Source organism: Stigmatopora nigra, chromosome 22 (assembly GCF_051989575.1).
Source record: "Stigmatopora nigra isolate UIUO_SnigA chromosome 22, RoL_Snig_1.1, whole genome shotgun sequence".
NCBI lineage: Eukaryota > Metazoa > Chordata > Actinopteri > Syngnathiformes > Syngnathidae > Stigmatopora > Stigmatopora nigra.
Window position 1 is genome coordinate 3,225,001 of NC_135529.1, and position 27,706 is coordinate 3,252,706.

Genomic DNA, 27,706 nt, shown 5'->3' on the forward strand with positions numbered 1-27,706 from the left:
GCGTATAATGTTCTCCTCAGGTGCAGAACTTAGCCACTGTGAACAAAGAGGAAAACAATCACTGTTCACCAATCAGCTAAGCTCTGTGCCTGGTTGGAGACAATGAGCAAACCCTCTTTTTGGACAATCAGGTCTTCTTCACTTTGAATCTGTACGCACGCCCATGCATGGTTGCCATGGAAGCCGGTTGGGTCAGGGCTGCGTGGTAATCCCTGGCAATGTGATTTTTATCATAAGTCACAAATCAGCACGCCAGGAACCCCCGCAGCTCGGACAACGCCACACAATTTTTTCCCCCGCTGGAAAATCAGAACTCGACGTGAAGGGAAGGGAAATCAAAGTCCGGCGGAGACTAATCCGGCGACGTGCCCCTCATTGAGAGGACAGAGTAGGCTTAAAAAAAAAAAAGAAAGTATACAGATATATGTGCTTTCAATGGCCTGTTCTGGTCTCAACAAATTACATTGAGAAAAGAGGGAAGGGGGGACGTAAAAACAAAAACATTGACGTGGCCTGGAGTGGCTTCATCCATCATCTTAATTGGACCCAAGTTAGGAACAGTGTGGTCCACATTTGTTGACACAAACTTCAGTGAATTCTTGTGTATGCTTTGGCATACGTGGACTCCAAAATAAGTAGTAGCCTCCCTCATCACTGGCGTGATGTGCTGATGGGAAACTTCTCCATAACGAGGCAGACAGGCTAAGCACTATCCCACCACGCCGTGACTTTCATTATCCTTTCCCGTAACGCTAAAAGAAGGCGGTTGGCCCTGTGCTCACTACGCCAATCCCAAAACCCAAACTTTGGAGCTTACCAAGGCGAGTGACACGAAATAATTCCAAATGAATAAATGTCAGTTGTGACAGGAAGATTCCTCGGGGTACGGACATATGCCAAAAGACACTTTTACCATCTTGGGCATCAAGCTGTCTACTCGTGTGTGTGTGTGTGTTAAGCAGTGTGGACGAATTAAAACCAGCTTTTGAGCTCAGTTTGAGGCGGACCTGTGTGTGTGTGGAAGCTCTCACGTCAAGGTCGTCGCCGCAGAGTGAGTCTTGAAGGAAAATATTGATCAAATGAGCTACAAGTAGTGAATTTTAGTCACATTTGGTCACTGAATAAAGAAGTAACTGAAAATGTGCCCTAAATCATGGGAACGAGTAATACGTGAGTGACCCAGTGCAGCAGAATGAGTCACAGTGACCCATATTTCAAAAATGTGGTTTTGGCAATGTCAAAATGGGAATCTAATTTTTCCAGTGACATATCAGCCATTTTGTTATGACCTTTTAGCTCAGAAAAATTGCGCCAGGAATTTGGGTGGTCTGTGTATCCCGTGTTTTGAAAATGAAGAGAAAACAGACTGGCCACTCTTTTAATACAAAAAATAAATAAATATTGATTTTAGTGCGTCTATCTTGCTTTATTGGCTGATCTATTAAAAAAAAAAAGCCTGAATTGAACTGAGCGGATTTTAAGAGGGAGTGTAAGTAAAGCCAGTCACCAGAAAAGCGCAGCCCACACATTTGCTAATCTCTAACACTGCTTGTCATGGCAAGTGTCATCTTGATTAGAAGGCCAAAACATCCAAAGGCTAGAGTCTGGTTTGACTATTCAAATATTTTACAGAGGAAAAATTCTGGCCACACACACGGCAGAGGACATTTAGGGGTCAAGGGTATTATAAAATGACACCAAGTGATCCGCTCCCCCCGTGTCTCAAGTTTCCAAATTCCTTGTCTAACAATCACATTCTGACATGGGAATGTGTCCGTGCAGTGTATTGTACCTCAACTCGTTAGCTGCCATTGACGGCAAAACACATTCAAAATGGATTGGAGGTGAAACCCCACCAATGGCAGTAAAACAATATGATTTGCAGTTGATTGTTGTTCCCAAAAGGCAAAAATCAATATTACCGTTCAGAGTACCATCTCTTCCACCACCGTGCGTGCCGATGGGTCCATTTCCTCGCCGACCAAGGACAGACAGCGACGAGCAAGAGCTTGCTGCTCGGCGTCCTCCTGGACCATCAGCTCACCGTATAGATACACCCCCATTGCCTAGAGGTGCACAAACATGCCATTTGATGTTCAAACTGTGCTTGGGTTGACACCATAGTTGAGAAAATATTTACTTGGTCGTGAAGCAGGAAGTGCTCCACGTCAACGTATGCGGGAGCGTGTCTATGTTTGACCGCCAGCTCGCACCAGCGATGTCTCACCTGCAAGGCAGAACACTGACATTGACACATTGGGCTGGCATTAAAAGTTATTTATTTACTACTTATTTATTGATGGTTAGTATTATTTATTTATTATTTAGCTGTTTGTTATCTGTGCACTTCCCTACTCATGACTACTTATTAAGTCAATAATCATTACTTATTTATTTATTGGTTATTGTTATTATTTATTGTCTTATTCTCTGTTTGTTTGTTGTTGTTATTGTGCATTTCATGTAGAGGCTTTAAATCCTGTTATACTTTTATAATGACAATAAAAGCATTCAATACATACTGTACATTTTGTATGTTGATTATAAATTCACAAAAATGTTTTTTATGTTTAAATTATTTTTAATTCAAGTAAAAATAAATAGAGTGAATTGCTAAGCCGATATTATTTTTTAAAAGTATTTGAATGCAATTTTACAAATCTATTTAACTTTAGGTATAAACACGCAAGTAATACAGAACAGGGGGTGTTAATAAAATTAATAATTAAAAAAATGACAATATACAATAAAGTCCAATCTGATGAAAGTAGTTGCTTTTAAGTATTGCATGTGTCTTCCCTGCATTAACTAAGAAAAATGCACCCTTACTGGATTGTCTATTTGTTCATCCAATGCTCGTAAGGAATAAAAACAAATTGTAAAAATAATAGTAATAATACAAAACAAGTTGTTAACTAAAAACATAGCTCTGTAACCCATTCACAACCATTTACGATGATAGACACCCATCTTTTCAAACGGATTGGCAGGCCATGGGTTAAATGAGTGATCAGTTTGGCAATACTAATTTTACGCAAAACTCCTAAAACAGCATTTCAAAAGGAAAATTCCTTGTGTGCTAATTGCTTCATAAGCCAGAGTCCGCAAGCAACCCAATGAAGTTGTGACGGGGCACTCTCTTGGCTCAAACCTGGCAGGATGCCAGGAAAACACTTTAAGCGGAGTTGACGGCTCATCTGCGCAGAGAGTGTATTTTGGCACCGAGATCGACCCGCTGCAGTCAGAACTTGACGTGAGAAGGTGCACGCACGCATGACCTCGTCAAGGTCAGACGCCGACCTGATTTTTCAAGATGCTCCTCAGTAAGGAGGAGGATTGATTGAATAAAAAGTGATGCTCGACATCCGTAATAATAATCTTGAGGTGCTTTTTGCACATGGTCTCCCCCTGACTCATGTTTAGAGGCCCGTCGCTGCGCGTTTAGTGTCAGCTCGACGTACTGGCTTCCGGCAGCTGTTGCCTTGGTCGATTTTACATTCCTGGGGAGAGCCCAGCGCGGCAGCTGCATGGCGCCCAAGCTCCTCACGTTTTTATTTTATTGTATTTTTTAAATTAAAGTCTATCCCAACTGAGTGCCCCTTTTGCACGTTCACATTCCTCCATTCATTAGTGCACTGTGTTGCATTTTTATCAATGCCATCCTGTGAGAGACGCTATGGTAATGTATGAAAACATTCTGGGCTAATATGAAATACCAACTTTTTGTTGATGATGTGACCAACTCTGTTTTTAAAATGCAATCTTCATCTGGCTATATCAAGTAATGGGCTCATATTATATTTATCACTTATTAAGTTAATACAGATAATAGAAAAATATACACTAGAGTACCACCTCAATGTTGTTTACATATATTATGTATTAGACCTTGACAGCACTTTTCTCCAGAGTTCAAAATGCTTTCAAGCACAACCGCAACAATAACAGCCATTCACAACACAATCACACCACATTCTAAATGGGAAGAAGTCAGAAGATGAGTCTCAATAAATTCATTTTTTAAGCCATTTAGGGACAATTGTCTATTCAAGCGATCATTTGATCATACAATACAAACAACAAAAATACTATTAAACTTAACTGCCATGGTTTTGATGCAGGCGTGGGCCAACCATTCCACAAATGGCCGCAGTGGGTGTAGGCTTTCGTTCCAACCTTTAAAGAGAAAACCTTTCTACCAATCTGGTATCTTAGAAGTGCAATCAGTGGATTGCCGTCAGGCGCTTACAGTTTCAGCAAAAATCTGTACCCTCAGCTCCCCTTTAGGACCGGTTTGCCTACCCCTGTTTTGATGTCCAGCACGCTAAACTGTAATACGAGTACAGTGGCTATCGCACATGAGTTTGTGCAACAGCTGGAAGAAAACCTGTATTCATTGCAATGCCGATTTCTACTAAGATTCTCACCAAATTTGGACAATATCTGAGTTAAATTGGCAAACTAGAGGGACTGTTCCCTCTATCTGCCACAAAATATTACACAAATCCTCTCTGCGACAGATCCAATTGAGACCTTCAAAAATTATACGGCCGCTGATTAGCTACCAATCCACATTAAGCCACTAAATTTGTGCCGGTCGGGACAAGGGCAAAATGATGTTTCCCTTCCAAAAAAAAAGCTTCTTGTGACATTCTTTGCTCCTTTGTAATGGGAGAACTGGGAGTTATTCTGACAAAACTTGAGAAATGGTTCTACAAGAACTGCTTTGGATCCAGCTATTGTATTCAACCACATAGTCACATAGGCTGGGATCGATTGCTCTGCGCTCAAAGAAAAACCCAAAACTCAACCGAAGACATGCAACACTATGCTGTTGTTTTGACCCCAATAATTCCTAAGACTTTAAAAACAGATGTGTCCACCACGTTGGACTGACCTTTGACACAAACCTATGTTAAATGCACATTCCGGCACATGTGTGCGAACACACACAGGCACTCAGGCTAGTCATGACATGCAACTCATAGTACAGAAAGCAGGCGAAAGTCACGCAGCAGGGTCTCATACATGCGGCCACATGCTCCAGTCACTCGCACGTATGTAAATGCGTGGTCACTCATATTGTCCCATGGGCAGACAAGTTGTGGGCACCCGCCCCATTTCCTTTCAGCAGCATGAACTGAAAAGTGAACCTTCGCACGCAACACTGGCAAACTTTTCTGATGACTTACTGCTTGGGCACTAAAACAGATGCTGAATGAGCAAACCTTTTCGGCACCTTTCACTGACAATAAAGCTGCTGTGACAAAAGTGAAGGGCATTTACGAAAGTGTTTCAATTTAAGGCTATATGATGACAAAGACATGCCCTATATAGCGTTTGCTTTCTTTTCCACCACTCCATTCATCATCTTTCCCTCCTTAATGAAATGTAAGCTCTATAGCTACAGAGATATGTGGAAATTTCAGTCTAACTTGGCATTTTCTTTAAAAAAAAATGCACCATGTATAGTTTATCTAGAACTACAGTACGCACATGAAAGCACAGTTAATGTGTAAGGTCCAGACACTGCAATAAAGATTGCATCTAGAGGCCCAACGGTCTTGTAAAGGAAAGATGCAGAAGAAGCAAACCAAGAATGAATCAATGTAGATAATGAACACACTCCTCCGGATGAGAAATTTGCCTTGGAGAAAGATGTGTGTGTGTGTGTGTGTGTATTTGCTTAAGTGTTTCTCCATTCCAGATCATGTACATAATGGCCCCGTATATTTTTAGTACACACTCAAGGTTTCTCCTGGAAACTGTAGACTACGACTTTCCTCCCGTGTGCTTGGGAAGTTTAACTAAGTGTGGAGATCTTGGACTAGGACCCAAATTTCAATTGGATTGCTGACAAAGACCATAATGATGTGGTTATCTCATTTTCTTTTTGTGACCCTAGGTGACTTGAGTGTGTTCCAATTTGAAGTTTTCCCAAAAATATAATTGAATTGATTATTGCGATTATTTCATGTCTATTGAAGTTATTCTTAGGAAGTTTTTTATGTTTGTTTTGTTTGTCATTGTTAGACAGTGGCCTTTCTTAGCAGATGATGCGGCAACAGATGTGCGTGTCCAAGTAGTACTTTTTTTTTAAAACAAAAAACAAATTGCAAAGTAATATGTCATAAACACCAATGTGGAAATATGACTCAAACGCTCTCAAATTTTCAGGATCACAGGTTGTGCAATATTTACAGTTTAACTATTTAAAGGACAGTGCACATCCAATCCAAAGATATCATTAGATTAAAAAAAAAATCACTGATAGCACATCTTATATGTATGTTAGCAAAACAAATAAGAATTAAAGAGTCATGATTGATGCATGAAGGGAGTCAACATAAGCTGGGAATTTTTTTCACGCTTATTTTATCAATATTTTATTATACAAGTCCTGGATGATGCCACAAGAGGGTTGTTTGTTTGACTCTTGTTCAGCATATTCTAACTTTAAATTCTACAGCCTTTAGTAAATTCTACTCATTAGATCATGTACAAAATAGTTAGTACCACTGCCGGTTGCAGCAAAGAACAAATAGAGACGAAAAGTAAAGCACGTGCACACTCCCGCGCGTGCACACATTGTTAATAGCACCATTAAGGATCTTTGTGCAGCACTAAAAAAACATGACGTGCATACTTGTGGGGTTTTACTCAGTAATGGCGGCCGTAAAGAGGAGAGTTGCTATTACGGGGAGAATTTACTACGCATTACTCAGCGCGGTGCAAGCTGGGTCGGGCAACGAGAGAAGACCTTGCACTCGTTATTCTAAGAGACTGTGTGTGTGTCTTTGTGTGTGTGTGTCTTTGTGTGTATCTTACCTCAGCGTCTTGGCTGTGCAAGTCATAGACGTGAGCCAAAGCATGCATGGTAGATGCGCTCAGCTTGGTTTCCTCTAAGAGAAGCTCCAAAAGCAAGATGAGTTGCTCTGAGGTCACCTGGTGATGAAAAAGATAGTGTATCACATTAATGCACTGTGCATAAATTGCAAAACACTCGTCTGAATTGAGCAGATTGCATACTTGCAAAAACATTTTCATTTCATGGCATTTCCCGAAAGTTTCATTTTTTTTTTCTCGGCAGAGAGACAAAACACATCAATATAAGTCAATTAAAGCTTCCAATGCAAGAAGCATGGAGATAATAGAAGTGAGCCAAACGCGGTAATGAAATAAATATGCTAAACTAAGCGCATCCCTTGCAACTAGGGGAATATTAGGCAAAAGCGGAAGAATTGAGCGTAAAGAAGAGAAATTAAGAAAGCAATAAAAGTGTTATATTTTTAATAAAGCGGAGGAAGGAAGTAGACTAAATGCACCTCCTGAAGGGCAAAAGCAACCGAGGAAAACCCTCTTCAGAACGACAAAAGGTTTAGATTTATTTTCTTCTGATGACAAATGCCACAAGGGACGTTGACAAGTCAGCAGCGAATTGAAAAGATTATTCCTGCAATAGATGTGGGCAGCGATGTGCCGCAGTGATTCAGACTCCTCTAGGGAGGGTACACTCTCAACTGCCAGGCACCTGCCCTGTGAGGTTCTCCTTTTGGGATGCAATTAATGGCTCGGGCCTCCATAGAGGCTCATGTGAAAGAAGGCGTGAGAGAGTGAAGCACAACCAAAGAGAACATTATGCCAAAAGACTTGAAATGTATCCATTTGAAATATACGTCCATTCATACAATATTGTCCATTCACTTATCCTTCCAGCCACTCTACCAATTTATATCAATTTTCCATAACACTGGTACTTATTAATATCTCGAGTGAGTTGCAGTCTATTGCGGGGGATGCTTTTGGAAGAGATGGACCATTCAACAGGCAATAGCTGGCCATACATACACAAATGACTATGCCCACTCACACCTTTGGACAATTTCAAGTCTTGAACTGAACATAAAAAGCATGTTCTTTAATTTCGAAAAATGCCACACCATACAGGATTTGAGGCAAATGTGCTGAAAACGATATTGCTCAGCATACATCTACTCCCCGATCCTTCCATCATTCATCAAACCATCCAAGTTAGCTGTGCAACAAAACCACCAGTGCATCCCTAATTCCAACAATCTGTTCCACCACCAATCTTTCTTTATTCCATGCTTCTTTAATCAAGTCAACAAGCCACCCGTCCATTCCTCCAATAATCTATTCTGTTTTGCATCCATCAAGTCTCCCAAGTCACCCAACCGTCAAGCCACCCATCATCGTCGCTTTTATCAACCCATCAATTTCACTTCCTTTTCATCTAGCCAATATTAACCATTTATGAACAATCTATTAACCTTTCATACACGTACTCCCGCGATCCTTGCTTCTATTTATCAATCCACCCAACCTTAAAAAAAATATTGATTTAATGCCTCACATTTTATCCACACCATCGTAGCTTTCAACAAGGCATCAAACTCCTAAATTATAGTAAATGTACTTACACTTGTACCTTTCCACATTCACAGCACTTAAAGGGCTTTGGCACTACATTATCATTTACCTACTGATGAAGCACAATCAGGGGCAACGTGGGGATTGGTATCTTGTAATCTGGTAATAGAACCTACAACCTCTTGGCTGGATAATAAACTACTACTTGGTCACTGAGCTATGCCACCCCAAAATCAGACAAATTAGACAAGACTTCACAAACCATCTCTTCACACTTTGAAAAACCGATCCACCCAAGAAGACTCTGGTTATATTTCAAGCCATTCTTCTCATCTTACCACTCCAATCAGCACCAAACACACACCCAACCATGAAACCAACCGCTACCATCTGGCAAGCGCTAAATACAACCCATCCACCAACAATGATCTTTGTTTCTTCCTTCATCTTTAGATCAAGACAAGCATCCTTTCATCAATCCAACCACACATGCATTCATGTATCCCATGAAAAGGAAAAACCTACGCCTAATTCCCATTTAAAGTATCTTTGCACGTAGCAGAGTTTCACACAGACACACACTGGAAACCATTTGACGTGAAAACATGATATTCAGCCCTCGTTTTCATCTTCCATACGTTCCTCCTCCATAATTTAAAGTGTGAGTATTCTCTGAAGTATAGAGCACCCATCTTTGGAGGGTTTCTGTGGGGCCCACCCATGATCTCTCTCACCCTCTCACCCTTTGAAAAGTCTAAAGCAATAAACCATAGTGGGCTCACACAGACACATACACACACAAACACACACACACACATACACACACAAACACACACACACACACACATACACTAGCAGTGAGTTTCTGGTGCACCTCTATGAACACATGCTGCTAATCAATATGTCTGCGCCACTGTCGCCATAACAATTTTCCAGCCAACAATAGCGCACATAAAAATCTCAATGTTAAAAAAGTGACGTCAGTTATTCTAGAATGAGTGTCAGTTTTTCCTCTAAACCTTAGAAATAAAATATAATGAAATACGGCAGAAAACCTTATCAAATCTTTTGTTTATTTTTCCCCTAAATGGATGCTACATAAAACATACCACTGTTAGTATTTTTCTTGCTGTGCTAACACAGTTAATGGCCAAGATGGGTATTGGATTTCCTTTATTTTGATAATACCATTTTACCAAATTATACCCAACAAGAAAGTAGACAGACTGGCTATAAAGTTGATCAACGTCCCAGAATGTAAGCATCGGTGCACATAACTTAGTTCAGAATAGTCACCTCATCACCGAAAAGCATCTTTATCATTCATCATATAATTCCTTTAAAAGATAAGTAATAACATAATTTTGGATTAACACTTCTTTGTCTGAATAGTTTCGTGCATACATGACTCCTTTTGCCTGGTGACCAGGGTATCCACACTGCTTAAACTGGCCCGAATGGTTGTTGTGTTAAGTAATGGCGGATGCCCTGGTTACCATGAAACATTTATACGTTTTTAGATAAAAGAAGTTGGCTGGCTTTCCTTTAGGTGAAAAAAGTTGTTGTTACTGAAACTGAAAACATACTATAAACCACATTTCTCACAAAAATATTCAGGGATCAAATTTTTAATCAGTTTTTATCAGTTACTACCTTTAATTCTTTAGTTTATTTATTTATGTATTTATTTCTAAATCGGTAAGATGAGGCATTTGTGTTAAGTGCATGGAAACCTACGACTGTTTTTCATACTGTAGGTGCACTTAAAATCCTTTTTTCCGCAAAATATACACAGGACTAATATAGTGCTTCGCATGTACGGATTCTGGTTGTGCTCAATGACCTTGAACGTTTTTTTATTTTAGCACAACTGTATGATATTGCTCCCGTAAAGTGCTGAAGATACATTCTTCCATCAAACACATCAATAAAACAAATAATAAACACATTAAGAGAATCAATGGTACAGGGGTTCTTTGACCTAACATCGGCGCAGGCAACATGGGATCAATTCCCACTTGGTAGTTGTGTGAATGTGAGTGTGAATGCTTGTCTTTCTGAATGTGTGCTCTACAACTAAGTGGCGACCAGTCTAGTGGTGCAGTCTGCCTTTTGCCCAAAGTCAACTGGGATATGCTCCAGCTCCCCGCAACCATGACAAGTATCAGCGGCACTGAAAATGAGTGAATGAGTAAACATTTTAATAAAGGAAACAAAAATTGTCAGGATTAAAAAAAGGGAAAAAAGTCAAATTTAGTGCATTGGTGCACTAAATGCACTAAAGCACTTTATCATCAGGTGCGCACCATGTGTGAAAATAAACTTGTTCATTGATGGAGTGCTTTATAATCCGGTTCGCTTTATAGTCTGAAACAGACGGTACTGTGACTGCCAAATTACATGGATAGCAGCATAACACAAAATGGACTCTTACATACTTTGTACTCAGATTTGCTTGACTCCATTTATGATTTGCTGATGATTAGCATTGCTTGCATTCTCTTTGTGAGAGCGTGTGACGCCGAGAGAAAGCAATTATGGGAGAAAGGTGAACTCCATTGCTGAGTGCTCACTTATTAATGAGAGAGCTAGTAGAATGGCAAACAACCATTTACCAGCACACAATCTCCCCCCACAAAACCAACATTTTATGCTATCCTTGGGTTGGGCAGAACCGAATTGTCGTTCATAAGACAATATGCCCCAACTTACACACAAAATGCTGACACGATGGCAATCAGGTACATATTGAGCCAAGACTTGCAAACCTCTGGGAAATTTGCTGCTCCTTTTCGTATTCCACACAACAATGGCATGCACACAGCGATTGCCATAACAACAACAAGTATAAATGTGTCTATCACATACTTCGTAAAAGTCAAAATAACTCACGTGTTGTAAGGGACCATGGGAATAAGTTAGACGATCTTCACTGTTCGTTCATGCATCCAAAATGGAGAGGACCCCCTTAGTCTTCACACACACACAAACAGTTGAAAATACAGGGTAGACTAGGATTTGAGTTGGCCTACACTTGAGCGCTCTACTTTCAGAGACAGTCCAAAGTGATTTAAAAGGGTTGTCCAGATGAAACATTTCAATCCTAAATCTGTTTCTGGTGCTCGCCAGCAATCCATCAGCATCTCCATGGCAACAGCACCAAGTCACGCTCTGGTTTGTACTGTAAATAGCAGAGCGAGCCAGTAATGACTCGAAGCTCTGATTGATCTTCAACTTGTCATTTTCTCCTTTCATTCATTCACCTTTGTCTTGAGGCCATACATGTGTACTGCAGGTAGCGTGCAGGTAACCCATAACATGACAATTTGTCCAAGAGTAATAAATTACATGATAAACAGACGCCTATTGTAACTCAATGACAAAAGCCTTTCTGCAAAAAAACTGATACCAATACCCCGGAGTAAAAAGTCAAGGCTTGACGACTCTCAAAATCTATATAACAACTCCACAAAGCATGATGGCATTGCGCCTTTCAAAGGTGTTTCGAATGCTTTCTTTCTCTGCCTGCAGGTCTGCTCACCCCAGGGGAGAAGTACACTGCTTGTTCAGTCATAGCGCATTAAAGGGTTTGGAGACGTTGAATAACTGTGACATTATAAAACCAAACTGTGATTTCTGAGAGGCCATTGACTTGGGTGTGTGTGTGTGATGCCATTCAGCCGCTTGGCTGCCTTTTATTTCTGTCTGACCACAAGCTTGTAAAAAGCCATTCTGGCTCCAACAGCTAAAGGCCTCAGCGTACGTGTCAGGTACTAAGGTTTCACCCTTTCTTTCCCCTGAGTCCCTTCTTTTTTATCTTTCTCGCCCACCCCCGTCACCATGGCGGCCTGCCCTCCGGCGACAAGCCCGCTACTCGTCACTCTCCCCCTGTCAAGCGAGCTATTGTGCGGCCGTGTCTTATTCGACCCTGATTTAAGGCGACAAACATTCATCTTCTTTAACTGCTGTGGCGTTTGCCGGTCTTGTCGAGAAACAGTGTGCTCGGCAGCTGTTGTGATTTCATGCGGGGCATGACAGAAAAAGTGGCATCACAAACACTAGCACTTTTAATTAGCCCGTAAGTGCTCGATAAGGCTGCTAAGAATTTAAATGCAGGGGGAAAAAATGGAGCAGATGGTGGGGATTAAAAGAGCAAGACGAGAAACTTTTAGTCAAATGATGCAAGGCTAATAAATGTTGGCAAAGGGTTAGAGAGTCATCCTCGTCTTTTTTCTCCATTGTTATGGTATCTAAACCCCAGATAGTATAGTCATAGTAAAGTTGATTAAATAACCATGCTCTGGTGTCACGTATTGCCAACATGTCTCTCTCCTCACAAAAGTGCTTGCAGAAGCATGTGTGGGAGAATTTAATAAAAAGGTACAGCGAAAAGGATGAAAACCTATTAATATAAGTCTATAAATATGGTAAGTGGCCAGCGCAAAATAAAATTCCCAGACTGCAGGGATATGATGCTGCAATCTTGTGGTTTCACATGGTCCACGGAGATGTTATGAAAAAAAACGAAGAAGAAAAAAGAAAAAGAGGCTTGCTGACATCACAGGATTTGCAAACCAATTTTCTGGTAATGGGATTGGAGATTGTGAAAGGTTATCAGTGAGTTGCATGCTAGCCATTGGACCCGTGCTATCATCTCCTCAGACGATATTTACACCTGCTTCTGCTGCAGCACTGTGATGATCTCATAGACAGTTCTGGTCACAGACTGATGACTTCGGCGATGACCTACAGCTGCTGTAATCTGATAGTAACGAACATCCGGCTTGCTTTTCGTTTGAAAAGCGCTGTGACAACATCTAGCTGAGGAACTAGTTTAGTGCTGTATATTTTTGTTCAAGACACAGAAAGAGAGAGAGCCCTGCAGCAACAACAACACCAAGCTGCGATCAATGTCGCATTGATGTGTTGTCTGACATAGGAATGTTTGCCTCCATACCAACATAATGGCAGGGTAAACATTCAGAACAAAAACACAGACATGCCAATCAACTTGACCCATCTGGAAAACAAATGTCTTTCATTTCATTTCCCCAAAACATTTAAATGGTTTGCTTAAGAAATCCCGCTACAAAATGTTGCTGGACAAAAAGCCTGCCTACACATCCATTAGGCAGCAATCAGAACAAGCAGAAGGATAAAGTATATGCCTCTAGTTTGACAAGTTCCTATTATTTTTATCGTAAAGCCAACTCTGATAAAAAATGCTCTTACGAAAATTTCCCACCTGATTGTTTACTTACTAGGAACTACAACAACAACAACAAAATCACGTTAATTCTTTTTACTCTTTCCCATGACTGTAATCTTCTATGGTCCCTGCAACCTCATTCTGTAAGGTAAGACATACGTTTAGTGGTGCGTTCTTTATCAGATTAATTTGTGATAACGAAACACCTGTATTGTGTCTGTCAAAGCCGCTACCTCATCCCCTTCTCATTCTCGTGCATTTATGGGGGATTCACGACATGTGCTAGTACATGAGTTCCCATAGTGCCCACGCCTTGGGTATGAGTGTATCCCGCTGCTTTGGCCAATCACAGAAGAGAACAGGTTCAACGAGGGGTTACCAGTCAGAGGTTAAGCTAAAAGAAATGCCGCTGTGCATTCTGCCATGGGGAAAGACCATTTACAATACCAGCATGTGCACACCAGCAGATAACTTTCCATCAGCACTTTGCTCTTTTTTGTGTGCAGCTGTTGTTATGTAAAATGATAGCTTCTTGCAGTCTGGTCCCGATCGGCAAGGCAATCGCCACATTTTCTCTCCTGTTTATCACCACTCTGACTCAATCGTTCACACATGCACGCACACCTCCAAAACACGTGGGGAGTTTAATTAATCTCCAGCACTATGTGAAACTCGCCAACATAACCATCCCCAGCGAATGACTCCCTCAGTCTCCAATCACATCCATATCATTGTAATCTGCGGCTCTGTTGCCGATAGAGACAAGAAACTTCACAGCTACCCTCAGGACGCTGGTTTTTATCTTAACACGTTTATTCCAGTTTAGCTCTACCAACTCCCCTGCAGGAAAGGCTTTATGTCTTGTTTAGTCTTGGGAGTCTGAGACAAGAAAGTGTCATTTCCACTTTACAGCTCTTTTGAAAAGGTGTAAAAACTCGTAAATCCAATTTTCTTGCAATTTGGGGATTGAATGTCCAAGCGGCTACCAAGTATTGTTGAATTGAAGAAGGCTGACAGCTTGCTAAACAAAATAGGTATTGTTTAACAGGGCAAACCAGTGGAATGCATTTGTTTGGTACTTTAACTCAGGGTTCTCCAAACAATTCAAGAAAGGGCTGCAGTGGGTCCGGGTTTTCGTTACAACCTATAAGACCTTTAGACCAATCTAGTATTTTAGAAGTGAAATCAGTGGATTGCAGTAAGGTGCTTCTTGTTTCAGCAGAAACCTCATTGATTAAACTCTTTCTGTTGGATCGGTTGAAACAAAAACCTGCACCCACAGCATTTTGAGTTTTGTGGTGGCTTTAAAAAAAACCTAAAAGACATTTTATGGAAGAAAAAAAAAAAAAGAAAAACAGCATTTGCTACACAGTTCGTTGTTCCATTCCAATGGCGGTGGTGTAACCCAAGTCCATCAATTACCTACACATTTTATGGAAAAAGAAACATTGAGCCCATAAACATGAAATTAAATGAAAAACAGTTACCTAAATCCAGCCCGAACTGTCAGGTAAATCTTATGACACTAAGCAAATAAACTCCAGTGCACCCCCCACATAGTCAAGGCTCAAAACCCACTGATTCATTCCTTTGGGGGGTAGGGAACATATATCTTTATGTATACTACAAAGTATTCACTGAAGTATTTGTCGAGTTATTTCACCGCCAAGCCTGAGGTAAATGAAACCATCCAAACTCAGGGCATCTCACCAGAATTCACAGAAATGCTAATCTTTAATTCAGTTATCTCCCAGACACTTAACGCCCTGTCGCTTTCATAAATAAAGTGCTCAAAGGTGAAATGTGACTAAAGGCTGAAAATAAATGCACTCCTAGCTTTAATTTCCTCCTGTCATTTGTTCTGGCCTCAGATACTGGGGGTGGGGGAGGTAAAAATATAATCCCTATGGGGTGAAAAGAAACATTGGTAACCTCTGGCCAAGCTGCAGCTTCCTTCAAGGAGTAAAAGATAAATATTTGCAGTGGTGGGTGCTGTTCTTGATAATTGCTGAGGTTAAAAGTGCACAGACAGGGGGTGGGGCATTAACAATGGTTTAGCCTGGGAAGGTTGCAGGTTTAAGACCAAAAAAAGCGGGGATAGAGTGCTACAGATTCTACAGCACTACTGTTGGCTGCCTTTATAGGGTAACTGGAATGTACAAATATGTGTTACATAAATTGTTTCATCTGGAAAGGTTGCAGTTTCCATATTAAACATTAGAGAAGAAAACCAACTACAGTCTAGAGAGATTCTGGCCTGTATAGCAATTTTTCCCAACCAATGTCCCACGGCACACTGTTGTGCCAAGAGCAAGGGTCACGTGTTCCGTAAGAAATGTCAAGAAATCATACATTGTAATATTCTGTGAGGAAAAAAATAGATTAAGAAATCAAAGTTGTTTCGTGCATAAAACCAGAGTAAAGAATAAGTATTTACAGGGAATTAAAAACAGTTTTTGTGCACTTGGAAATACTCATTTAAGCAGCTTCACATGATGGGGCCATTAGCCAATGGCCAAAAAGTGCTACAAGATGAGACAAGGAATAAAAGTGATAGAGGAAAACATATCAAGGGAAAGTCAAAATGTTTTGTTTGCATTGTTATATTAAAAACTGGTGACTCCTGGGGAAGATAATCCTTCTGTCTATTTGTCGTGATAAGCCCACATTCAGCTTTGCGCCACATGATAGCCAAGATTTTGGAGCTGCCTGTGCTTGGCACGGACTCAATGGCTTCACATGAGTGTGCCTGCCTGTCTAACGAGATCCTAGATTACAACAGACATCAACGGGGTGACAGACTTCAGTAGCCTTAAGGACAACCAATTCCAAACAAAATATATTTTTTTGGGTTCTTGGAAAAAAAACCTGCAAGTAGCTTTTGGCACAAAAAACAAACAACAACAAAACTGTTCTATTACATGTAGGACAACTCCCAATCTATTTCCTACTACAAATACAATCTATGAGCAACTCTCGTTAACTTTATTTGGGCTTGTGTGAGCTTGTTAAAGAATACTACTTTGTGCATATGGCAGGAGCATTATTGGTCTAAAACCAAATTTTTGATGTGCATATAAACAAGGAGCATTGAACGCTGCACATTAAATGTGAGCATACACAACATTACACACACAAACAAACAAAATACAAAACAATCACTGGGAATTGACCTCACATACAATGCCATCCATCATTTTTGGATCGTAATGGCACACAGCTGACATCACATTTTGCATGCGTGTGCAAATGTGCATGTGAGTGTCTCTGACAAGTCTAATTGCGTTAGGGACGTCTGAGGGCCCAATCAGCTCCCCAGTCGTTACCGGGACCGACAGATGTTCCACTGTTTGGAACGATGCAATAATTACACATTAAGACATTAGCCAGCATACTCATCGCCTTACTTATTATAAAGTACTTTGAATCTATGAACTGATGCCTGTAAAGTCTTTATGATGAACCTTTCAATGCATTAGCCGGGACCCTGTACTAACAAAGTCTTTTAGTATTCACTTACCATCATGATCAATGTATATGTCTGGATGGCTTGTACATCATCAACTCTTCCTCCATTACCATAGCAAGCGCATGCGCACAATCAACACAGCAATGTCGGCACTATGTTAGAGGAGACCAACTGTGAGCTTTAAACGACCCCCAAAAAAAGAACCGCTGCTGAGTGATAAATGAGACAAATACATGCTGGCACTCTTCCCACTTCATCCCCTTTACTCCTTAACACAACAAATGAAGCCATCACTCAACAAATAAATTCCTCTGATGATTCAAATTGGCTATTGTTGACTCAAATTGTCTCACCACATAGCATATCTTACCTAATTTGTTTCTTGGGTTGAATAAAAAATTCAAAAAAAACACTATGTAGACAAAGCCTTATGACAACAACAAATTGGTTTGAGAAAACCCAGAAGCTTCAAAACACCAAACCAGCAACACCTACTGTCCATCATTCTGAATGACAGATACTTGATTTATGTACCTAATACCTAATACATAATTTTGCCTTTTGGACAGGATCCATGAACCACTGTATTTGCCCAATTACACCATAAGACATCACCAAATCTGACTCCAAGACAGCATATAATATGACTGAAAATAGATACTAAGACACCAGGACATCAATAGACAAGTGTCAGGTGACACACCCTTGACCTTGTACTCCATGATTGTTGGCGGCTCTTTCAGACCAATACACACTTCTTTCTATTTCCTTTATTAGTGATAGGAAAGTGGAACCAGACTGGTCTGTATGTTTTGTGAATTTGGCGAGGACGATCTAAGCAGTAAACTGGGAACTTGAAGACTTATTTTTCAACAACCCATCACTCGGGCCCTTTGTGTACTGTATATCATCAAAGTAAACACGATTTTTGCTGACTTAAGGATAAAACAGAGCCTATGATTGATGTACAATTTTGGCCTAGAGGTTTGTCTATTGAGGGCTATTTTAGATGAACTATTGTTTTATTGCACCTCTGTTGTATTATTGAATGACCTAGAGAAAACGCCAACTGTCAATTCCCCTCATTATGACAGCCCTTTATTTGAAGACATTTACAGCCTATAGTCTTCTCTGAAAAAATTAAAGCAATCCATTTTGTACTGTAGCCGCTTTGTGCTCCTTTCTGTATTTAACGCATAGATCAATGGCAGTATACGACCCTTTCACCTGGCAGGCAATTGTCAGTTCAGTCCACTGTCTGCCAATCCATTCAATATTTCACAAAAGCCACACCCCTTCGATCAAAAATTCCAGTCTTCATTTATTACCCCTAAAAATATCCATCAAAAATGCATTTATAGTCCACTTTTACCTCTCAAAGAAATAAAACAGATATAAAGTTGGAACTATTGGCCTGACCTCTCTGCAATATCATGCATGATGTGTGTGAAATTGAGGGGTGTGGTGTGCATAAGTGGAGCGAGCTGATCCCTCAGTGGATCTAAAAAAAACACAGACACACACGCACACACACATACAGCCTAAACTATACCACTCTTCTGGCTATTTTCCATCCTGCTATGATGCAGCCCGTCTAGAAACGGCCAGCATATCCCTGAAGCTTCCCATCTCTCCTCTCCTGCATCATCTCTGATTCATTGCCAATAAATGCCAAAGGCTGAGGAGTGAAGAGAAAACTAAGAGGTGATGGAAGGCTGAAGAGGTAACATAAACCATGAGACAGTGATGGGAAAACAGAGATGAAGGAAAAACAGATGTGTGAAGGATCCCCACAACACCAAGGTTGCCAGAAATAGTGCTTTGAAAGCTTGACAGGTATGTTTCTTCAAAGTGAAGTGCAAAACTCTTAGACATAAAGAACACAAAATAAAAAGATGAAACTCAAAGGATTTGGTGTAAAGAATTTAGGGCAAGTTGAAAAATGTTCATGAGTGGAACAATTTTTGTGTTTATATCATTCTTTGCTCTCTGCCTTTTCTGATAAATTAGTGCTTGAAAACATTATTTGGAATGGGTAGCGTTTGGAATGGCTTCAGTTGTATAGTTGTATAGGTTTTAAAATAGAAATCAGTATCGGCTCATACATTTTAATGGCTTACTCCTCTGCCAATATTGCAGCCAAAATGAAAATTGTATGTAACTTCACTTCAACAACCTCACATATCTTTATACAATTTATAAATCCAAATCAGAGCTCCGAAGATCAACTACGTCTATCATAGAAAACAAAACAAGCATTAAAATTATTGGGTAGGCTGATTGGAAACTCTAAATTGCCCTCAAGTATAAGTGCGGGTGTGAATGATTGTCGGTCCCTGCGATTGGCTGGCCTTTGATTTAGGGTGTCCAACCCCTGTAGTTAGCTGGGAGAAGCTCCAGCACCCCTCTTATGAGGATAAGCAGTTCAGAAAATGTATGAATGGAATCTACAGGGAGAATGTAAAGCCAGAATAATTTTCACATATTCAGACAGAATGTCAAGAATCCCAGGTTATACTATCACACAGGTGTGTTCATCAAAAGGAAGAGCTGTGTAAACATCCACATTAAAGGTGTTGTGTCAGTTTGTGTTCAACTCAAGATTTATACCACTGCTGTGAAAAATGGACGTTTTCAAACCCTCTCGTGTGCCTTTTTGTAAAGACTTCAAGTCACAGGCATCTGTTTGACATTTAACCAATCCTGGAAAAAGATTGTGCTTTCAATTGGCACTACTGAGGTCATTTTCAGTCGTTGACCATTAAGCTCACTGAAGGGTAACATTCAATGTTGATCAGGAAATGCTTCAGGCATGTCCACTTTAATCAATCTGGATAATCTTGTGATTATTGGAAAGGCTCGTGAGGAAGTCCAGAGCAATAACATGATCAATTTTCTATCTTACAAGAGTTATCTTCAAAAAGACCTTATCAATGCAAGAGAAGTCATCTCAGGTATTCCCAGCTTTTTCCCCTTCTCCCGGGGTTCCTTCTCTGACCAACAGGGCAGACGGCAGCCTCATTATGTCGACCACGGAGGAAAATGAGAATAGAATGAGGCCCATTACTTTGCGGCCATAACTAATATTCCACTATACACTTCCCAGATGCATTCATGATTGAGGAACATGTACACGTGCTCATTATATGCGTCTATGAGAAGTAGTGGTCAGACATGGAGATTAGTCTGGGGGGAAAAAATCAATAACATTACTGCAGAACCATGCAAAATGGAAGTTGGTAATAAACTTGGACTTTATTGGATCGACCAGAACCCTGGTACACAGCAGGGGGTGTCTGGCTCTTTCCATCTCTCTGGCTTTGGTAACGCAAGCACGTGTGTTGTATTCCCTAATCACCCATCAAGTCATTAGTTCGAAATGTTGCCCGAGCTCTGACTAAATTCTACACACAAGATGTTAGGCCTCCCTCACTTTCTTTGTTTTTTCAATCCTCATTTACCTCTTACATAATCAGTTCCATTCTGTCGTATGCTGCATCCTTTCAAATGACCAATTTCCTTACCTAATTCAGAGTATTAGATGCCATTTTCATCCCGATACAGTACATTGTATCAGCCATTATCTTAAGCCAAATTTCCATTACATAGAGTCAAGAGTAATTATTATTGATTCCTCTTGATTGTTACATGATCGTTGTACATCACCAAACTGCAGGTTCAAAAAAATCTTTTTGTAAGGTGACCAATTTGGCACAATTATACAAAAATATAGCATGTATTTGGTCATTTGGATAAATGTCGCATGTACATAGTTAATAGTTTTGTCCACTACAAATTCAGGAAAATGAGAGCTTGGGTGAAATTTTGAAGTCTTGATTTGAAACTACAACACGTGTTCATAGTCAAAGATATGAAGTGTTAAGATGAAATACAGCAAATGCAGCAAAACATGGACAAAGGTGGCGCAACAGTCCTTCAAAGTCCACGATCATGAGTGGAACACATTGAGTGAACATTTTTGAGAGCTATTCAGCAGTGGATTCACACTACTAAATGAGAGTTCTCTGCTACTCAATTATACACCCAAAAAATACATCAAAATTACTTCAGTCTGTATTTTTTTCATAGATGTTTTCCACATACTTGACTCTCTATTCAACTCAAGTGTATTTTTAAGAGCACTTAAAAAAAACAACAGCCAAAATAAAGCTCTATATAATAAGTGAAAAACAGAAAACACAACTGTAAGGAGCAAAAACAACAATTACACTCTTAACACTATTACTTATTTTTTTGGAAAATAAACTGTACTGCATTTTTAAATATAGCCCCTGTGCACCTGTTGGAACAGTGCAACCGGCAGTCCACAGCAGTATGATTCATTAAAACCGGTTCCTTATTTGTAAAAACTGTCTAAAAGCGTGTATAAAGAGTGCAGGTACTTCACATTATGAACAAGCAACACAAATTCTTATTGTCATCATAATTAATCACATCACTTTCCTTCTCTTTTCATCTACCCTCTCCTCTATCATTGTTGTGATCCCTCTTTGCATGTGTCCTTGGCCCCGCCTCCCTCTATTGAATGATTGACAGGAAGACGGATCTCTTTGCTCTCTCAAATGTATAAAACGATCATATCCAAATCCAGTTACCAACAGAGTGAGCCTCATGTCACAGCATAGTGTGAACTCTTAACACACGTGTGCTGAGTGCAAGATCAAATTCAGACACGTTCACAGCCATAAATCGCACGGGATAAAGTTACCGGCTTATTTTCATTTACTGTGCAATTAATTACCTCATTTGATATCGCGACAGACTTAATGGCAATAACTACTCTAATCATGCTTTAAATTAGTTTTTTGTATAAACTAAAAAAAGGCCCTGGTTTTCCAATGAGCAAGTGCAGCACAATATTTTGAATTAGCTGAGACAAAATATGGATATTTTTTGCTACTATCAGGTTTTGTGTTGTGCACTGCTAGTTTACCACTACCAAATGTTTGCATTGGCCGATTTGATAACCACTTAATTTAATCATATTTTACCTGTCACTACCACTTTTCTCTCCCCTGACCATTGTGTTTTGAATAACATTAAACAGCAGGCTTCCGGCATAGGGGAGGGGGCCGAGGTAAAATTGAACTCTTAGCGTTTGAAGTACATGAAGGAGTACTATAAAGTACACCTGGCCCATCCATGGGGCTATCTGCACACACATCAACAAAGGGAGGAGCGAGCCTGGATGCAGGGTAGAGGGGTGTATAAAGGTGTCGTGGTGGGGTCACTTCGTGTTTCCTTTCACCGTGGCTTTTATGGTGTTACTTCAAACGCTGACCTCCCCCCTCCCTCACGCCGCCCCGCTTCAGCCGTCCAACCACTCATCCCCTCCCTCGCTCATTCTCACTATTGAGTACAGCCAAGTAGACAGCAATTGGCCATTCTTTCATGAGGTGGATTATGGCACCCCCCTTCACCCTTTTCACCTCCTCCTTCTACTTCAGACAGGAAGACTTCTTTTTGCTACCACTTATGGGGAGTAAGTGTGTTTGTGAACGAATTTACGCCTTGTAAATATACCAGACGGTGGGTAGTTTTGGTGCTTGAAAAGAGTGGGGTGGGGGTACTCTACAGGCATGTGCCTGCCCTTGGATAAAGAAAAGAAGAGAGTGCACTGATCTAGATCCAGAAACAAAATCCAGTCTGAACTTGAGTGTGCAATGGATTGTAGCTACGGGAACAACTCTAAAGTCGTAACGTTAACAGCTATATAAAGTGGAACCCTTAAAACCCCAACACATTATGCTCCGGACGTTGCTTTCAACAATGATTTCCCATAGGATATAATGAGGAGGAGGGGGCTCAACTGTCGGCATCACAGAAACTTATGTTCTTAGTAACATTCTTAACGATCAGACAAGTGTGAAAATGAGCAAACTATTGTTAATAAAAAAATAAAACCATGAATCACTTTTAATTTCTCTTCGTCTTACATTAAGGTTAGCCATCCTGTTAATTGCAAAACACTCAACCTTATCTTACACCTGAACGCATATCAATTACAAGCTCACATTTGAGCATTTACGATTCCTTGCTAACAAAGTCCAAAAAGGGACAATTATCAGAGGTCTCATCTTGAGCGATTAATATTCTTGCTTGCTGCTGCTGTGTTATTTGTATTTCAAATTGTTCAGCTGCACGGAAAAGAATCAGAGCTTATTAATGTTAAAACAATATTATAAATCACAAACCCTTATGTCCATAGTCGACAGAGTGATTGTTATTTGAACCGGAATGGAAGCCAATTAGCGAACAACTATAAACTTGTGCATGTGCCAGACACAGTGGAGCACTTGGTCGTGCTGAGTGAGTGACAAATTAATTATCTTCTATTTTTCAGTTTGCAGCTACTGAGTAAGAATTATATCATAGCCAGACTTTTATTTCCAGCCAACACCACCAAAAGTAGAATTATTCCATAATATAATAAGATACTTGAGAATAACACAAGTGAAGCAACATATATCTTCTGGATTAATGTGATGTACAAGATATTCCACTGTCATCAAAATAGATCGTTGCTAACCATTCTCTCCTTCTGAAAATGTATTTTTAACTTACAAAAATATTTATGGCATCATCCTATAGTCAACATCTACCTGATTTATTCACATAATTTATAAAATCTGAAGTTGTGCCATGTTGGTCATTTAGGTCTCTATTTGAATCCTTATTACACATTTTACCTCATGGAACATTATTAAACAAAAATGTCACACATAGAACATATACATGTTAATTATGTGCCTTCTGCCATCTAGTGGAACAATAGTTCATAGTTGCGTATCCTTAAATTTATTTCACTGGCATAATTATACAGGTATATCTAATTTATAAATATTAAATAACTTAAATGAACAATAACTCTAGATCTAGAGTCCACTTTGTTCATGTGTATATTTTACCTTCACATTCTGCTCTTGCTCGCCTCCAAATAAGGTTGACAAAAAGCACTAGTATTCGTTGATATTCTTATTTCATTAAATGGTATATATTAAAAATCCTCAATAACTTGAGGTTTTTGGGTGACTTATTTAGCATATTTTTGCTGTCTTTAGAAGACCCACTGTACTACAAAAAATGACCTTACTGCTGCACAAAATAACAACAAAAAGGTTGTCAAATCCTTCATACAGTATGTATATATAAACAGTGCACTACTCTGATTAATGACTCCTGCACATCTCCTGGTTCTTGGATCAGTGTGTGTCCATTAATGTTGCAGGCGTATGTGTGGGTTTGTGTGTGAAATGGAGAGTAGAAGGGATTAGTTATCCCATGGTATTCTTAATTAACAAGTACACATGCACACACGCACCCTCATACACCCCAACACACATCATCATCTTTTTTAGGAGTGGGTACTATTTTAGTGGGTGGCATCCCAAGCTCTCTGACAGGAAGTACTGAAAGGGATGAGACAGACCTTTGGTGGTAGAATGTCACGAATAAATTGTGTCTATTCTTCCCTCGCCCATTCTCCCTTATTCACATGTACTGACCATGACCACATAAAGTCTGAGCGGCATGTGATATATACAAGGACTTATGAGGGTAAATACTGGATGGGTGACGAGGAGACTATATACACAAAGATAAGACAAATACACGTTAACATTTTATGAATGAAAATGTCAGTAAAATGGGAAAGATTATGATTAAAAGTTATGGTGTTGAACTCATTGGGTGCCATTGTCGGCAAAAGACGTCCAATCCATTTGAAAGGACAGACTTTTGAATGTCTACTAGTAACATACTAATTTAAATTCACGACAGAATGATGAAAAGAGTGCATGAGTGGACATTTATCATTGTCGATGGCACTGAAAGAGTTAATTGCATAGTCAAGTGCTGCTTACCTCTTTGTAGTTCACCTTGGGCTCCAATCGCTTCCGCTTTCTGCCCTTCCCCTGATGACTGAGGAGAATCCATTTTGCAACCTGCAGGAGGGAAGATGAGGAGGGTGGTGGGTTGTAGGTGGCAAAGAGAAGGAGGGAAATGAGGGGAGTAATGAGGTGGAGAAAAACACCGAAAAGTAGCGTTGAGTGAGCAGTGAGAGAAGTGGGGGTGGTTCAAAAATAAAAGGGAGAGGTGTAGGAAATGGTGAATGCACAATACTTAACCTGCGTGTGACGTTGCTGGAGTGGAAAGTCTCGCTGGGATTTATTTGAGAGAGTCGCTCAGTGAGCCACTAGGCTTGACTTAACATACAGTGCAGAATCTCTATCTGTTTCTCTCTCTCTCTCTCTCCTGCTCTCACTCGCACACACTAACACAGACACACACACTCATGCTCTCTCGCACTCTCTTTTTCGCAGACACATATTAAATCTAACCTCTCAGTGATCTGTCACGCTCCATATATAATCCAGACAAACAGACGACTGAGACAAAGGAGTTATTAGTCAAAGTACAGCTCTTTAGTACAGAGCTCCATTTCACAGCCAAAGAAAAAAACTGTCTTAAATGGAGACTTTTGCTTCTCTTGAGTTATTCTCAAGTACCTTCTACAAATGGCAAAGTTATGGAGGGGGTGATGTGATGGACTAATGATTTGGGAAGCATACAGTGTCTATCTTGTTCAGTAGCACAGAATGAAATGCAACAGATATACAAGTGACATGTACTCAGACAGACGCAAAAAGGCAAGAAGATGTAAAATTATATCAGACGTGGTAGAAAAGATAAAGAAAAACAAGGAAAGATTGCTAGTAATGAGAAATTATTGGTAGTGAAAAACAAAGGGGGAAAAAAAAAAGACTTACCTCTGCCTTGACTTCTTTCACCAAAGTCGCCTGAGACCACACAGCGCTTCTTTCGTGCAGCCACTGGACGACAGAGGAGAAGAGCTGTGAGTGATCAGGACAGAGTGGAATGCTGAGTGAGAGAGAGCAAGAGAGAGCAAGAGCGAGAGCGAGAGTGAGAGAGAGAGACAGAGAGAGCAGGAAGGGGAGGGAGAATGATGGTGGGAGTGCAATCACTTGCATTTAGGACGGAAACTCGCGGTTTGACTCTTTGGAGAAGGAAGTGGATGAAAGATGATATCTGACATCGGAAGGAACGATCGTGCCCCCTCACCCCCACAAAAACAAACGCAGATATAAACAAGCACAAACACAACCTACTTACTCAGTAACCTTATTAAGGCTTTCAGCACAACGTGCCAGGATGATGGGTGTCCCAAATCAACGCTCAATAGGAGCACTCACACAGCCTGGACCAAGACCAAGGTTTCAACATTTAATAGGTGAAAGTCAGTGATCTCTAAAGCTGACGGAAGGAATGGATGTGGATTAATGATCCCAATAAAATACCCCTATTTTAGTGGCAATGCTAAACCAACATCAGCTTAACTCCAATAATTCCCACCACTCAGCTAATGATTCCATAATACTTTGGCTATGGGCATACACACTAAGAAAGTCCATGCTTGGCTTTCTTTATTCGGGACCAAAATATATTTGGTCTGGACTTTTTTGGTGCAGTTCCTGTTCATATTGCAATTTTTGCAAGCCACCTAGGATTTGAAAACAAACCTACGCATGTGCCAGCATTGTTCAATCATTGGACAAAACAGTGTGGGCAGGATAACAAAGTAAAATATGAATCTAAACAATCCCGGAGCTCCAGATTGCAGCACTTGTGATTTACAGGGTTCATCCAACTACAAGCGTTTGTGCGACAATTGACAAATCAGAGGCTATTGAGGCAATGCCATCTTTGTGTATTAATATCTAGAAGATATCTTGTCTTCTAATCGCTCCATATCGAACCCTAGCTGATGTTAGCTCCTATTTATTTCATTTTTATTTGCAAATAAAACTACATTCGACATTATATTCTCCTCAAATATTATGCTTAAACAGAGCGATCACTGTATTGGCTATGCCGTGATGCAAAAAAAAAATCAACATACATTACTGCTGAGCTTTGTCAAAGGACTGTAAAAAAAAGTTAGATTATCGGAGATTGGCTTCTTTCAAAGTAAATCTTGAGCAAAGAAACTGAACACCCTTCCATAATTTATGCATATGTGACGTCTTGTCTTAACTATTGTAATGTGTTCGTCTCTGGTCTTCTTGTGTCTAGAATTAAAAGCCTGCCATTAGTACAAAAAGTTGCAGCAAGACTTTAAGATTTTAAGAGGCCGAGAATGTTTAATCATATAACTCTAACAGGCAAAATTTACACTAGCTACTGATTCACTTCTGAAATGTGTAGTAACAATACATGATCCTTCGCGGAAGCTACCTTTTCATAATGTTTATCTCTTAGTGACCCAAAGAGCAAAAAAATCCATAGGTTCAAGGAAGATCTTACATACGGAACTGACTGCTCTCTCTCACTATATTCCTGGAAATTATAGTTGCCACTATCTCGTTAAATACGGCTTCCAATACTATTCATACCCCTCGAAGTTTTCCACCTTTTGGCATATTACAACCATAGATATGTATTGTTTTGGTAGTAGAATATTGGCGCACAAACAAAGGAAAGGAAGAAGTTACTGCATCATGCAGTGGAAGGAACACCCCAGGCAGGTAAGATATAAAGTTGTAACAGGCAAGATATGAAGCTCAAGTCCAACAGTGTGTTGTGTGTTTATAATGGCG

General features: G+C 40.1%; 2 protein-coding genes across 10 annotated transcripts in view; one reads left to right on the forward strand and one right to left on the reverse strand.

Annotated features, from left to right (window-relative positions):
* Positions 1-2,519, forward strand: part of LOC144215407 (Fanconi anemia group C protein-like) — a 26,567-nt gene extending 24,048 nt beyond the window's left edge. Inside the window, exon 16 of the mRNA XM_077744315.1 lies at positions 1,930-2,519. The gene's annotated coding sequence lies outside the window, so the exon portion shown is untranslated. The remainder of the gene's footprint in view (positions 1-1,929) is intronic.
* Positions 1-27,706, reverse strand: part of LOC144215405 (aminopeptidase O-like) — a 67,407-nt gene that overhangs the window by 5,065 nt on the left and 34,636 nt on the right. For 8 of the 9 annotated variants that reach the window (XR_013330423.1, XR_013330425.1, XR_013330424.1 and 5 more), the window contains 5 exons: positions 25,859-25,921; positions 24,953-25,033; positions 6,829-6,945; positions 2,141-2,227; positions 1,923-2,066 (listed from right to left, as the gene is read on the reverse strand). Coding sequence is in view for 6 of the 9 variants with exons in the window: in XM_077744311.1 (XP_077600437.1) it covers positions 1,926-2,066; positions 2,141-2,227; positions 6,829-6,945; positions 24,953-25,033; positions 25,859-25,921 (489 nt within the window). In the remaining 3 variants the exon portion in view is untranslated. Of the gene's footprint in view, positions 1-292; positions 394-1,922; positions 2,067-2,140; positions 2,228-6,828; positions 6,946-24,952; positions 25,034-25,858; positions 25,922-27,706 lie in introns of those variants that run through there. The other variant, XM_077744309.1, reaches the window with a different exon arrangement.